Source organism: Ostrinia furnacalis, unplaced genomic scaffold, assembly GCF_004193835.3.
Source record: "Ostrinia furnacalis isolate ACB-3 unplaced genomic scaffold, ASM419383v2 OfSCF4162, whole genome shotgun sequence".
Lineage (NCBI taxonomy): Eukaryota > Metazoa > Arthropoda > Insecta > Lepidoptera > Crambidae > Ostrinia > Ostrinia furnacalis.
In genome coordinates, this window is record NW_021134401.1 from 578,549 (window position 1) to 592,196 (window position 13,648).

The following is a 13,648-nucleotide window of genomic DNA, read 5'->3' on the forward strand; positions in this document are numbered from 1 at the left end:
TGTGAATTACAGTTTATTTGCTATTTACAAGCATTTATTTTCGATTAGAAATTAGTCTTCTAACTTGATCATTCGATTCTTATTCAACAATCATAGATTTCGTCCATTTATGTAGTGTGTATTATCATAATGCATATCTATTGTGTTCAAAAATGTTGTCTTCAAAAAAATCATCTAGAAAGTTATGAATGCCAAATTATTTTAGCATGTTATTATAAGGTAATAAAGAAAAAATCTACCTTTATATTCCTGTCTTTATTTTTGATATTCCTAACACCCCTTTACAGTTCTCGGACTGAATCATCGTAATTTCTGAAAAAAATAAATAAAACAATTGTTAAAAACTATTGATGACAGGTATGTAATACTGTATGATGTATTCCATCACCTAATAGGTACTACCTACACCAATGAATGTGAAAAATCTAAACGCAAAATAAAGCGACGTGAACGAAAACTTTTTACACATTTTAACTTTTGAGACGAAAAACTAAATCTAAATTAAAACACTTCATCGTAATAAACATTTAATTTGCGAGTCGGTCGTTTGTTCAATGCCATGTTCACATCGTACAAAAAGACGTACAAACATGCAAATGTCTCTTAAATAGTAGTTATAAATAGCCCCAATACATAAAGCTTATTAATACTATTTAACACTGCAGCGATGAAATGATACGAAACAGAACTTACTGCAGTTTGTTCTGTGGCGTTGATGCAATTTAGTGAGGAATTATAAAAATTGACAAATAAATTCATCTGTTCTCTAAGTTAATCTATGGGTTTCCAAAGAAAAACGAGTTCTAGGACTTATAAACCATTCTTTGTCTTTAAACATTTGCTTTTTACTATCCCTCGTCGCAGGCGAGACACGTTATACTGAAGAGACCCATAGATTATGTTCATAGATAATTTTATTATTATCCTTTACACTAAAGGTGATGACAGACTAGAACATTTCATAGAGCGCATTGTTGTTCTGTTACAAGTAAATGCTCTAGTCTATACTCACCTTAAGGTTCGGATACTAAAATTAAATAACTCTTGATTTAGAATAAAAAATGTGTTAAAATAATTTACTAACTGTTTTTCAGAATAATTTCTAACGTGAATGCTATGCCTAATTATTTTAATTTTTTATTATATCAACAAGGCTCTAGCACCTTAATTAGACATAGAAAAAGTAGAGAAACAAAAAATAATAATTATACAGATAAAAATAACACATAATATTCGTATTAATTATTTTTGATATTAAGGTTTAAAATATTTAATTAGAAAGTTCTATTGACTGCCGTGTAGGGTACATCGTAAAATACATTCATTTGTTCAAAACAAATTCGTGACCAAATTTAATCACTAAATATGAAATAAGATGATGATGCGATTCTATTTTCTACAAAATAAATTACTAACTTTTTACCATTAATCATACGAACTAACACAGTCGTATATTACACTCAAAGATCTGTCAATCACAACGTTGTAACATAATTAATTCATTCAACAAACAATTTGCATGAAAGCAGGTAGTTTACACTTACACACAGCTCATGTATTACCAACCAAGGAAAATTAATCTTAACCATAAATACAGTCTGAGCGTTTATAATACAAATTATAGTGCAAATTGAAACCTTAACGTAAGTAACTAAAGGTGAAATAGCTTAACTGTACAATATAACAGTGCGTGTTATTATCCATTACATTAATAAATGCTTTGTAATTCTTCCTCGTAGTTGCGCTGTAGCGACACTCGCGACTCGCGTGTCACAATCCGTTACTTTTTAATATTATGATTAGTTATCGCATTTTGAGGAATGAATTAACACATTATCCTAACCACTAGGTAAAGTAACAAAATTAATATCACATTTTCAACAAAACTAGAACACAATATACACACTTGAGAATAATTTACTTTGATAAACATTCGTTGGAATAACCAAATTTAACAATTTCATAATAAAGGAATATTTGGATTTTTTACATAATAAATAATAACCTCACATTTGTAACCCAGTCTAATATAATCGTAGTAATGTGAGGTGTTCATGGTTATATCTATTTACAAACTATCTTTTGTTTCTGTCTTGTTGGCCAGGGTCGTCTACCCTACAATAGCATCGAATTATCACTTATTGTGCCTACCCTATGTTTATGTCATACAATATGTTAATTCTGAGACAATCTTGAATTCAAATCAACGTTTTACTTTAAAAGCATTGTCCCCCATGAATGTAGATGGGCACATCTTTAGAGTTGAACAATAATGTCTCAAAATTCACACTAATCAACAAGTTCGTACAATAAATATTTTCTTGAACAATCTATCTTAAACTTGTAAGCTGTCTAAAAACTTACTGGCAGCAATACTTCGTTAAGGCAATTGTGTTCTCTGCGGAGCTCCCAGTAAATATCTCAGTCCAAGCCTCGAATTTCCCGCCGTTTATCATTCCTCAATCATCATAAGTTCAGCAAAGCGATTTCGATATTTCGGCTGTTTCTTTCACTCGTTCTACCCGATCCAAAGTGAGCAAAAGAGAAAAGGATTGCTCCGATATCGAAATAGATTTGCGACGTTGGACCTCTCCACTCCCATTTCTGAGATGAGGTACTCTCAATAATATTTTATTAAGTATCCTACCCTATCATTATTAGAAATTTCATTATACATTCGAACACTAGGATTCGATAAAGCACAGATTAACAAGAACATTTTATTTTGTTAATTATTTGTAAAAAGCGTGCCAATTTCATTCTTTACTTTTTTGTTGTTTGGGTATATGCAAGTTCTTTGACATTTTTTTAACCAATCTCCGAGTCATTTAACATGAATTTTTTAATAAACTTAGAACAATCAGCAATTACAACTTTGTGACGTCAGAAAAAAGATACAATTTAATACAATCTTGAGTATTTTTTTCATCAAATAGTTATGCATATACCCCTTCACCAAAACATGAACTCTTGCAGATTACTGCTCTACTGAAATTATGCACTCTTTATTTATCCGTCTTAAAATAGTCACTGTTCACTTTCATTTTATCCGGTCTGTTACCACACAAAAACGTCCCTTATATCTCTAACAATAGAGTCAATTTTATAATTCAACTCCTACACATCAGTTTGTCTTCCCACACCAGCGATTTGGTGGACCGATCGATGGTCCAAGCTGACCCGAGCATCATGTCCCAATAAAACATTCAACATCTAACAATGCACATAATTTAGTTTAGACATTCGTGTTTCAATATCAGAAACTCTCGTAAACGTAGTATTATTGTTATTTATGAATGATAGCATGTTAAAATAAGTAACAATTAAATGAGTTGCTAAGCTGGTAGTTTGTAACGTTAGGGGCGGCAATGTCATATCGTTACACTAATAATACATTAGGATAATTCGTTCAATCAACGCAAACTCAGTGCGGTTAGGTAAGAAGCCGTTTAGGAATCAGTTTTAGGCCAGTTTAAAATTACATTGATAATAAAGGAACTATAAATTAGTAAGTACAAAAGATGGCATTCTATAACTCCAGCTATTGACACAGAAATTGCAGTTAAAATTAATTTAGACATGTTTATTTTTGAAATAAAATACAGTAAAACTGACTGCAATTCCTGCGTCAATTAGTGGTCATATTATGACTGTTAGTCAACATACCCTATACCCGTTTAAGTTAGGTTACAAAAGCAGCCGCTACAACAAAGGCAGGGACACCTCGAACATGATTCTGGGCGCATTTGGCAAGTGGTGAGGAGTACGATGTAGATGCTATATTGAGTGGTTCACAAAGGTAACGTCAGTGGCAAGGTAAGCCATATACAGGGAGGTTTATTTTAATAAAATATCAAATGACATTAAGGTCACCTAAGCATTCCAGGTGGTTATGTTAGAATGATCAGACGGTACGATGTGTCGTAAAATTTAATTGGTGATTTATTGATTAGTATGGACTAAAGTGATCGAAAGTAGATTTTAAATTCCATTCCCTGTATATGTCCCGTCACAAATTGCTATTCCTGCCACGTCACGTTTTCACGCTACACGTTTCACCACCAGCACCCACACCGCCTCTCGCCAACTCAGCACGCTAATAGCGGAAGAAGACAAACTGATACGCGTGGCGTTACCTGTTGAAGAGGAGATCGGGGCGGTAGTACACGTAGACGCCGAGCAGCACGGTCGCGGTCGCGAGCAGAGTTCGCCGCGACGCGAGCGCGGGCAGAGCACGGGCGAGGCGCCGCGACAGGCGCGTGGTGAGAGACGGGTTGTTGCGCGCGCGCACGGCCGCCTGACGACGCTTTAGACGCTCCTCCTCTAGGCGGCGTTGCTCCTCTCTGTTGAAGCAGTAGTGTGTAGGTATTGATTAAAAAAAGATTAAAATCTTTAGATTGATTCTTTGTTCAATGAGGGTTTTCGCGATTGAAAAATCCGCCAGATGACAATACGTAGACGTGAGGTCCAAATGCTGCGTGATTGGTTATTTTTAATATTAACCAATTCAAATCAAGATTATATAAATGGCTTATTACTGACAAAAAATATATATGACATTAAAGATTTTAATGACATCAAATCCTAATATTTATGTATGTAAAATCCAATTGCTATACTTGATATAATATAATTGTAATTTATTAACCGACTAAAATGTAATTTTGCATGCTATTTGTAATGGCGAAACATGTGCACTACTGAATTCTGTAACATCTTTATATACCATGTTTTTACGCAAATAAAATTCTGATTCTGATTCTTTGACATGACATTGACAGATATGTCAAAATCCACCAATCATGCAGCATTTGGACCTCGCGTCTACGTATTGCCATCTGGCGGATTTTTCAATCGCGAAAACCCTCATTGTTTACAGTTCAAAGGACATCATAGCTTTAAATAGAGTAGTTGAAGTTACCAGTTATAAAATTTACTTGGTAAGTGCCAAAACGAAATTATCAAATAGAAGGCAAAGGACTTGTGTCGTGATTTTTGAAGTTACCTACTTAAAATCTAATTGCAGTTAATTAAAAAGTTATTATGTATTACAATATGTAGAATTACTGGTTAAATTCTTATAAATGTGCATAGCAAGAAAATTTTACTGATAAGAAAACATTCCATTCAAAATTGATAATGTACAATAATACCGTCTATAAATAACCTTTAACCATTCATTGAATCTTTCCAATAAATTATAACTTATCGCTTCATTACTTCTTATCGACATAAAATTGGCGGAAAATCAACAAAGCAAAACATGTTAGTCTTAGATCGAATTGTGAATGTTATCTATCACAAAGGGTAATTGTATTTGAACTCACTCTCTCCTTTCCAGCGCGGCCACCTCTGGCTCGAGATCAACTGGGTCGTTTTCTTCGTACAGTTTCTTGGCCGTCACCAGAATGTCTTCGAAGGGCAAGTCATCTGGTAACTGAAAAAGTGAAAAAGGATATTATTAACTGCCACATTACTTTGAATTTCAATCAAGCTTAGGAAAGCGTGACCTAAAATTTTGTTATGGCGCCGATTACCAAGCGTCTAAAATATCCACCATTTGCAGAAAATCAAGTATCAGTTGTTTATCGTAATTTTGTAGCTGTTCCATAGATACACAACACACAAACACTGTCTGTTTCAAACACAAACTAGGGATTGAATATCTCATTGATGACACATCGATGTATCAAATTCGTTTAGGTTTATATCAATTCAAAGGGAGTTAAGACATTATCTCGCAGTCTATCCATCTATATGTTGTATTCTGTCGTCTCTTTTCATAGATGAAATTCAAACATGTTGGTTACCATTGTGGATACTCATTCTTTAGCAAGTTGATATAAACACAACTACAAAAGATAGATAGACCTTGGGCATTACAAGGGCAAGAGACTATGCATAAAAAAAATCAGAAAAAACGATTAGCTTTAGAAAAAAATATCTAAGCCTGGATGCGAGCCGCGCAGGACCGGTCTTTGTGGAAATCTTTGGGGGAGGCATTTGTACAGCAGTGGACGTCTTTTGCCTGAAACGAACGAACGAACGATCTAAGTCAAAGTCAAAGTCAAAATTTCTTTATTTGTTTAGACTAATAAATAGTTCTTACAAATCGTCATTTTGCTCTTAAGGAGCCTCTACATGTCTCATAATCTTTTTACCCTACCAGCGCTTCGAGACCAACATTTGGCAAGTACTAAGAAGAAGCGCCGAAACAAACTCAGTCACCACTGTCAGCCGGTTAATATAAATAAATAGAAATAGCAGTAGTAGGTACATTCGATTCAGGAGCAGTTCACTGAATTTACCATGCATTCTTGTATAGTGTATAATGGGTATACAAAATTGCGTGGTATATTAAACAAGGTAGTGACGTGCTAATATCTAGACTTACAGATTACATACTTAAATACTAGTAGAAATGACTCGCATACATAAATTGGAATAACTTGGATTGACCAGTCCCCGAAAGCAGCGCCTGTTCACAGACATGAAGAGTGAACCAGCCAGCTACACGATCTAAACATATCCCAAACTCACCCTAGACAGCAGACAGTGCAGCATGGCCATGTCGCACTCACACGCGCGCACTTCATCCCCTCGGTAAGCCACAATGGCGGCGGTGACGTAGACGGGGAACAATGGCGGCGCGCAGAGGAAGTAGTCGTATAGACGCACGACGTCGGAGTAACGGTTGAGGCTGTGCCCGAACCATGTCAGGTACCATGGGAGGGCGAACATCGTACCCACTTGCGCTCTGTGAAGTTATGTTAAAGCATAAAATAAATAAAATAAAATAAAACGTATTTATTTCAGACTAGCTTTCGATCCGCGGCTTCACCCGCGTGGAAATTTGTCTGTCACAGAAAAACTTTATCGCGAGCGTCCCTGTTTCAAAAACCGGGATAAGTCCTTTCCCGGGACTCAAACTATCTCTATGTTAAATTTCATCCAAATCGGTTCAGTGGTTTAGGCGTGAAAGCAAGACAGGACGGACAGACAGACAGACAGACAGAGTTTACTTTCGCATTTATAATATTAGTATAGATAACTGAGATCCAGATATTGCACGTCAGAAACAGGCTTTTAATGACTTCACACCAAGCCCGCAGACAGCCCAAACGGCTTGATGTTGGCAGTTACATTTCAAATTAAACATGTCAAAAGTAGACGACTTATGTCGGCGGGTCGGCGGTTTTGGTGTGTAGGTAGACTGCATTAGAATGACTGTTGAATATACTTATGATTGCTTCATGTTTCTGCAGAAACGTGATCTTTTACAAAGCGATATTATGAATAAGAAATAAGCAAGTCACTATAGATTATTCAATTTTAAGACTGTTGAATCAACATGTAATTGCATAACGATTCTATATAGAAATTCATGATTCTCCAAACAAACTAAAAGTCATTAAAAACGTGTAAAATTGATGTTATAATACCAATAAGATCTAGGAACTAGTAGTAGAGCACAGTGCTGATGGTACTAAGATTATTAAAAGAAAAAGAAGAGAGATTAGGGAAAGACCGTGTATTTTGGTAGAGGAAAGGTATAAAAATAAGTTTTTATTATAACCGTGCGAAGTTGGGATGGGCCGCTAGTACGCTACAACACAGTCATTTCTGGTTACTTACAAAAGCAGGTTTTTACGAAAGATCTATCCTTGACTGGTATTAAAGGAAACTTTATACGAATCTCAGCAGTTTGACTTGATGGGCTGTAACAATACAGTATAACTCACTTGTCAAGGCAGTCAGCAGCGTCGCGATCAGCTCATCAGCACGGGCAGCATGTAGTTGAGCAGGTGCTGGTTTTTACGAAAGATCTATCCTTGATTGGTATTAAAGGAAACTTTATACGAATCTCAGTATTTTGACTAGATGGGCCGTAACAATACAGTATAGCTCACTTGTCAAGGCAATCAGCAGCGTCGCGATCAGCTCTCATCAGCACGGGCAGCATGTAGTTGTTACTACTTGATGGGCCGTAACAATACAGTATAGCTCACTTGTCAAGGCAATCCGCAGCGTCGCGGTCAGCTCGCGTGAGCACGGGCAGCATGTAGTTGAGCAGTATACGAATCTCAGTATTTTGACTTAATGGGCTGTGACAACATAGTATAGCTCACTTGTCAAGACAATCCGCAGCATCACGGTCAGCTCTCATCAGCACGGGCAGCATGTAGTTGAGCAGGTGCTGGTTTTTACGAAAGATCTATCCTTGATTGGTATTAAAGAAAACTGTATGCGAATATCAGTATTTTGACTTGATGGGCTGTGAAAACATAGTATAGCTCACTTATCAAGGCAGTCCGCAGCGTCACGATCAGCTCTCATCAGCACAGGCAGCATATAGTTGAGCAGTTGCTGGTTTTTACGAAAGATCTATCCTTGATTGGTATTAAAGGAAACTGTAACCATATGTTTGTCTCGAAGCGCTGGTAGGGCCCAAAAGATAAGGAGACATGTAAAGTGCCCCATAAGGGCTACCTTTTTCCTTTTTTATTATTTTCTATTGACGTTCATAAGTGCCACTTGTGGTCTAAACTGAATAAATATTTTTGATTTTGATTTTGATTTGATTTTGTATACGAATCTCAGCATTTTTACTACTTGATGGGTATAGCTCACTTGTCAAGGCTTGAGTATAGCTCACTTGTCAAGGCAGTATGGGCTCGACTTATAGCTCACTTGTCAAGGCAGTCCGCAGCATCACGGTCAGCTCTCATCAGCACGGGCAGCATGTAGTTGAGCAGGTGCTGCGTGGGCTGCATAGTGGTCTGCATGAAGGGAGCGAGCGGCGCGCGCGGGCCGTGCGACAGCCGGCACAGCATCGGGAACGACGACACCGACCCGCATACCAGGAGTAAAGTGATCGCCACGTCGTGGTAGCCCTGCGCATTACACAAACATGTTCATGCCCTAGTACAGTCGACAGCATTTTTGTTGCAAAATAGCCCGTATTACAACCAGATAAGACCCCACTGTGTTTAGCTTGATGTGCTGTCATCCGTACATTGGTTCCCAAAGTGGGAGGCGCACCCCCAGGGGAGGCGCAAAGACCTCTAGGCTAAGAACTCACGGCGCGATTTTCACCCGCGCCCGCAGCGGTTGTGGAATTGCTGTTTTATTTCAAAACTCACGGGAGCGGTTATTTGCACGGTTAGGCTAAGAACTCACGGCGCGGGTAAAAATCGCATCTCGCTAAGTCACTGGTACAAAATGGTCGCCCGCCGAATGATCGCAGAGCGCGCGGGCGCAAACCACTTCGTGAGTTATGCATTAGTTTTTACATATTAAGTATCTGCATTCTACAGAAGCTGCGGGCCCGCAACCGCCGCGAGCGCGGGTGAAAATCGCGCCACGAGTTCTTAGCCTTAAAGGGGGGCGCGAGCCATCTGTGTACTTAAGTATAAAAAACCTGCGACCGCTGAAAGAATGCATTCCAGACTGCACGATACGACCAATAAATAATCTTGACTGGAGGAGGGGAATTTAAAGGGGGCGCGGAATTTTTGTATGGTCGAAAGGGGGCGCGTCTCAAATAAGTTTGGGAACCAATGCTCTAGCGGGTAGGTAGCCCTGCACACGCACGCAGATAAGGGCAAGTGGAACGGTAACGTCTACACATGTTTAAACACCTACATGAGTATCATTTTTACTTCAAAAACATTTCAAATCATGTACAGTGCACAATTTGCTACTGATTACACAATTCAGTTATAAAAATATGCATAAATATACACCCTAAGCAGATCATGATGTCATGCTTCTCTGCAAGCTGTCTATAGTGTTTCTTTCTGTTATCATAAAAAAGTAGTTGTAATGAATTATGGTATTAAAACACAATAAGACCACAAGATCTATATGTCAATCCTTGACATATTACTTTAATTACATTTGGTCATTGACATTTGAACAATTCATTGTGTGTAGTGGTTCTCTTATTATTTTTTATTAAAATAAGTTGAATGAAATCTTTATCTTTTTTGCAGATTTACAGATTTTATAACTTGAAATTCAATTAAAAGCACAAATAAAACTATATAAGTTGTTTCCTTATTTGTTAGTACCTATGCAAAAGGTAGTTCATATTGTTTGCTAACAAGAATATTGGACAAGAACATTAATGTCAACTTTTAATTAAGATAAGGGGCAATAGGAAGTTGTGTGTGTGCAGCGGCATAACCAATGTGGTCAGGTGATAATTACTAAAACTGTAAACAAGTAGTAACTGTATACATGTCATTATCATTACAATAGCTGAACCATATTATTGAATTTAGTTTTTGTAGAAAGACAACAAAAAAATTTGTAACAAAGTATTATTTTAATAATTGATTATCTCAGTAAACATAATAGCTGAAATCCTGGCTTACTGATATGACAGAATTTATCTATAAATAGAAAATATTGTATCGTCACTCACCTGATAGTATTTTAAATGAGGGTACTTTATGATAACCCGAAGAATAAGTACTGTGAGTTGGTCCTGTAACGCCACACGTTGTTCGTAGGGGATACCAGGTGGAAACCTTTTCAGAGATCTGTTCACATCTAACACCACCTAGAAGAATATGTCAATTCAAAGTTAATAGTTATTTTAAAAACAAGAATAAGTATTATTTTTGTGAAAGACGTTAAGATAATAACCCACCTGATTATACTCTGGATGTGTGGATAGTTCATCCAGGGACGGTGGATCTGTCATTTCTTCTTTTGTCACTCCAACTAATAATGGCCATATTGTTTTCCTGTAATCGTCTGCAAAGAAGAAAACCGTTTCAATATCAACTCTGGAAATTGTTTGTACAAACATAACGTAATTATTTCACAAACGCTGTAATTTATTATCTTTATAAATAGCACTTAGTCACCATATTCATGAGGTAAACAAAAAAACTGCAAGCAACAACAACTGCAAGCAACAACACTCACCACTTATTAAACCTCCTTTGCTTTTGGCCAAGTTCTGCCATTCTTCTAAATTAACTGAATCCGGATCTGATAGGCATTTTTCTATCCCTCTTCTCTTCTCAGTGATGTCAGGGTCCTCGAAGTTAAACTCTGCACACAAAGTGACAACACAGCATTGTTACGTTACATTTAACTTTTGTGCAACAAATTTAATTAACTTTCGAAGTATGAATATGAAAGTAGAACATAAACTTGTGGACTCTAACCAGGAAGTAATTAAATCTTAAATGTAATTGTTTACAATACCTTGATCGAATTTCAATTCGGAAGGCGTAGAAATGTCATCGATATTTTTGGCGTGGTTCATGTTGAAAGCTGGCTTTTTCGGCGGAGATGAACAATCACCATTTAAATTACACTTATCACCGACATCGGTGTCTATTAAATTAGACTCCATCGTAGAAAGTTAAAATTTAATCGAGCGAAAACATTACACCATTTTTCTGACTTCTGACGTGACGACAATTTGACATTTCGTTTGTTGAAGTGTGTCGTTCAGAAATGTATTACATTTACAAAGTGACTTCTATTTTGTGTGCGAAAAAGTAGAGTAATTAATTTAGGATAAATAAATGGAGCTCGTATTTAAAATAAAATTATTGAAAATGACAACAATTTCAAATTATTTTATCCAACATCTCGGATGCAGTGCAGTGAGTTTCATATTTTTGAACGGACGTAGTTCCATTTCACGCAGCTTTTAAACATACGGCTACGCAAATCAATGTAAAGGCGGACTTATAGCTGAATGTAGTTTACTATCAGCTAACTTAGAACCTCAACCAAAGATAAAAAGTATCTGCATAATATTACGGATCCCAAACAATATTTTTTTAAATATGTATTTCATGTATTTGTATAGCCTGACCAGGAACATAAAAACCCTCGCCATGTTGCGGAAAACTAATGGTACTAATTTCTTTTAATGGCAACAGTAACTGAAAACTTCATTGATATGTCACCTTGCATGTCAGTCTATTGTTGTCAAAGTGTAAACAAACTTTATTTTAAATGTTTGCAATTGATTTTGTGAATTAAATTGCTAAAATATTTTTATAGTCGTGAAAGAAAAGTTGTCCACGATGTGTTAATGTATTTGTCGAAGAGAAATACTAAGGGTTCGGACAATATTTTCATTGAATAATGTTTCCGACAATGGTTGTCAAATTGACTGACATGTTTATCGTATAGTACAGTCCACTATGAAAATTAGCTGTAGTCTGTTTCAACTACCTATTTTAAAGTTTTTTGTCACTTTCTAAGTTTTGAATTTTATGGAATTGGGAAAGAAGTACCGAGTTTGAAGCGTTCATGAGCAGACATTGCAGTTGAATATTCAAGTTCTGAATTTGATTATTGATGAATAATAAAATAAATCCTACTAGCTCGATTGATGGTTTCATTTAATTTATTTAAACCAGGTTACCTTTAATAATATTTTTCGTTAGTTTATGAAAATATCAAATTAGCCCGTAATCCTGAATCCTGATACATAAATTTAGCCTATTAATTTAACACATGTACGACTGTACTCAGTGTTGCACTATCAAATGCAATTGAAGCGCCTCTATGCCAGGGTTTTTATGTTCCTGGTCAGGCTATAAATACGGAATGCTTTAGAAACTCTTTACCGATAATTAAGGTTTACTTTGACATGAGTTTAATTGAGTAATTAATGTCAGAAAACAGCCTGCTTGAATAAAAATATTAATTTCAATGAATAAAAATTCCTAAAATAATAAATCCCCCTTAAAAACAATTAATCATGGATCTGAGTGTTCCTCCCCAAGATGAGAATATTAGGAAAATTGAGGACATTATTGATATACAAAAAGCTAAAGGCAATTTCAGTGTCCGTCAGGTGGCCTTTAACCTGCCTTCAGAGAGTAACAGCACTGGATCCACGAATTTAGCTAAGAGCTTAGAATCGGGCCTTTCGATCGAGAAGTCCATACATAAGAAATTGAAGAAGCAGAAGTCAAAACGAGCGAAGAGTCCTCTGCCGGATGTGATATCGTGGCCCAGCGATTCGGACATAACCGTTTTGAGAATGAAGCTCTGCTTGACGAGCAGCAATTTGAAGGAGAACGTCGGAAATGTCATCTTGGGAGACGGCTTGCATCAACCGGACAGTTCTTCGATGGTGAATCTTGCGACTCTGATATTGCAGTCGCAGAGTCCTTCGAAGCACAGCATGAACGTCGAGGAGTACCTGCTGCCGCTGACGTCGTGGGAGCACCAGCACAGCCGCGATCCTGAGAAGAATTTGCTGGTTGAGGAGGAGAAGTGCGAGGCGCTGACGGCGGAGCTGGATGGGCGGGCAGACGCCATGTGCAGCCACGAGGATGAGCAGTACTTCAGCTCGCAAGACAGCGACTACTCGAAGACGACGAGGAAGTCCAAGATGGCGCGGTTCCTGCGCCTCTACTTCTGCCCGTGCTGCACTTGCCTCTATAGGCTGGAGAAGATGCAAGAGGAACCGTCCGCTTGTTTTACTAAGCGCAAAGAGTCAGTCAACATTTACTAGCTTTACCTCTAACATTTTTGTCGATGTCGTTATTAAAATTGATTTTGTTCAAGACGTCAATATTCGAATAAACAATAATAATAAATGTATCGAGTACTTACTGACTTCAAATATGTAGAGCTGCATACAGAAGACAGAGAGGCT

At 37.1% G+C, this 13,648-nt stretch overlaps 1 protein-coding gene across 1 annotated transcript; it reads right to left on the reverse strand.

The window, feature by feature from the left end:
• Positions 1 to 4: 4 nt before the first annotated feature.
• Positions 5 to 11,450, reverse strand: LOC114358978 (TBC1 domain family member 20). The gene is made up of 9 exons (XM_028313189.1): positions 11,224 to 11,450; positions 10,939 to 11,067; positions 10,658 to 10,764; positions 10,430 to 10,567; positions 8,692 to 8,894; positions 6,541 to 6,757; positions 5,328 to 5,437; positions 4,137 to 4,343; positions 5 to 312 (listed from the first exon to the last, which is right to left on the reverse strand). The coding sequence occupies exons 1-9, from the start codon at positions 11,372 to 11,374 to the stop codon at positions 282 to 284; spliced, it is 1,293 nt and encodes a 430-aa protein (XP_028168990.1). The 5' UTR covers positions 11,375 to 11,450; the 3' UTR covers positions 5 to 281.
• Positions 11,451 to 13,648: the final 2,198 nt, after the last annotated feature.

Excerpts from the sequence above, each read along its gene's own strand:
- LOC114358978 (XM_028313189.1), bottom strand. The coding sequence starts at position 11,374 with ATGGAGTCTAATTTAATAGACACCGATGTCGGTGATAAGTGTAATTTA. Across the intron at positions 8,895-10,429 it reads CTCATTTAAAATACTATCAG|GGCTACCACGACGTGGCGAT; the intron begins GTGAGTGACGAT and ends TGTAATGCGCAG. Across the intron at positions 4,344-5,327 it reads GCCGCGCTGGAAAGGAGAGA|AGAGGAGCAACGCCGCCTAG; the intron begins GTGAGTTCAAAT and ends CTGCTTCAACAG.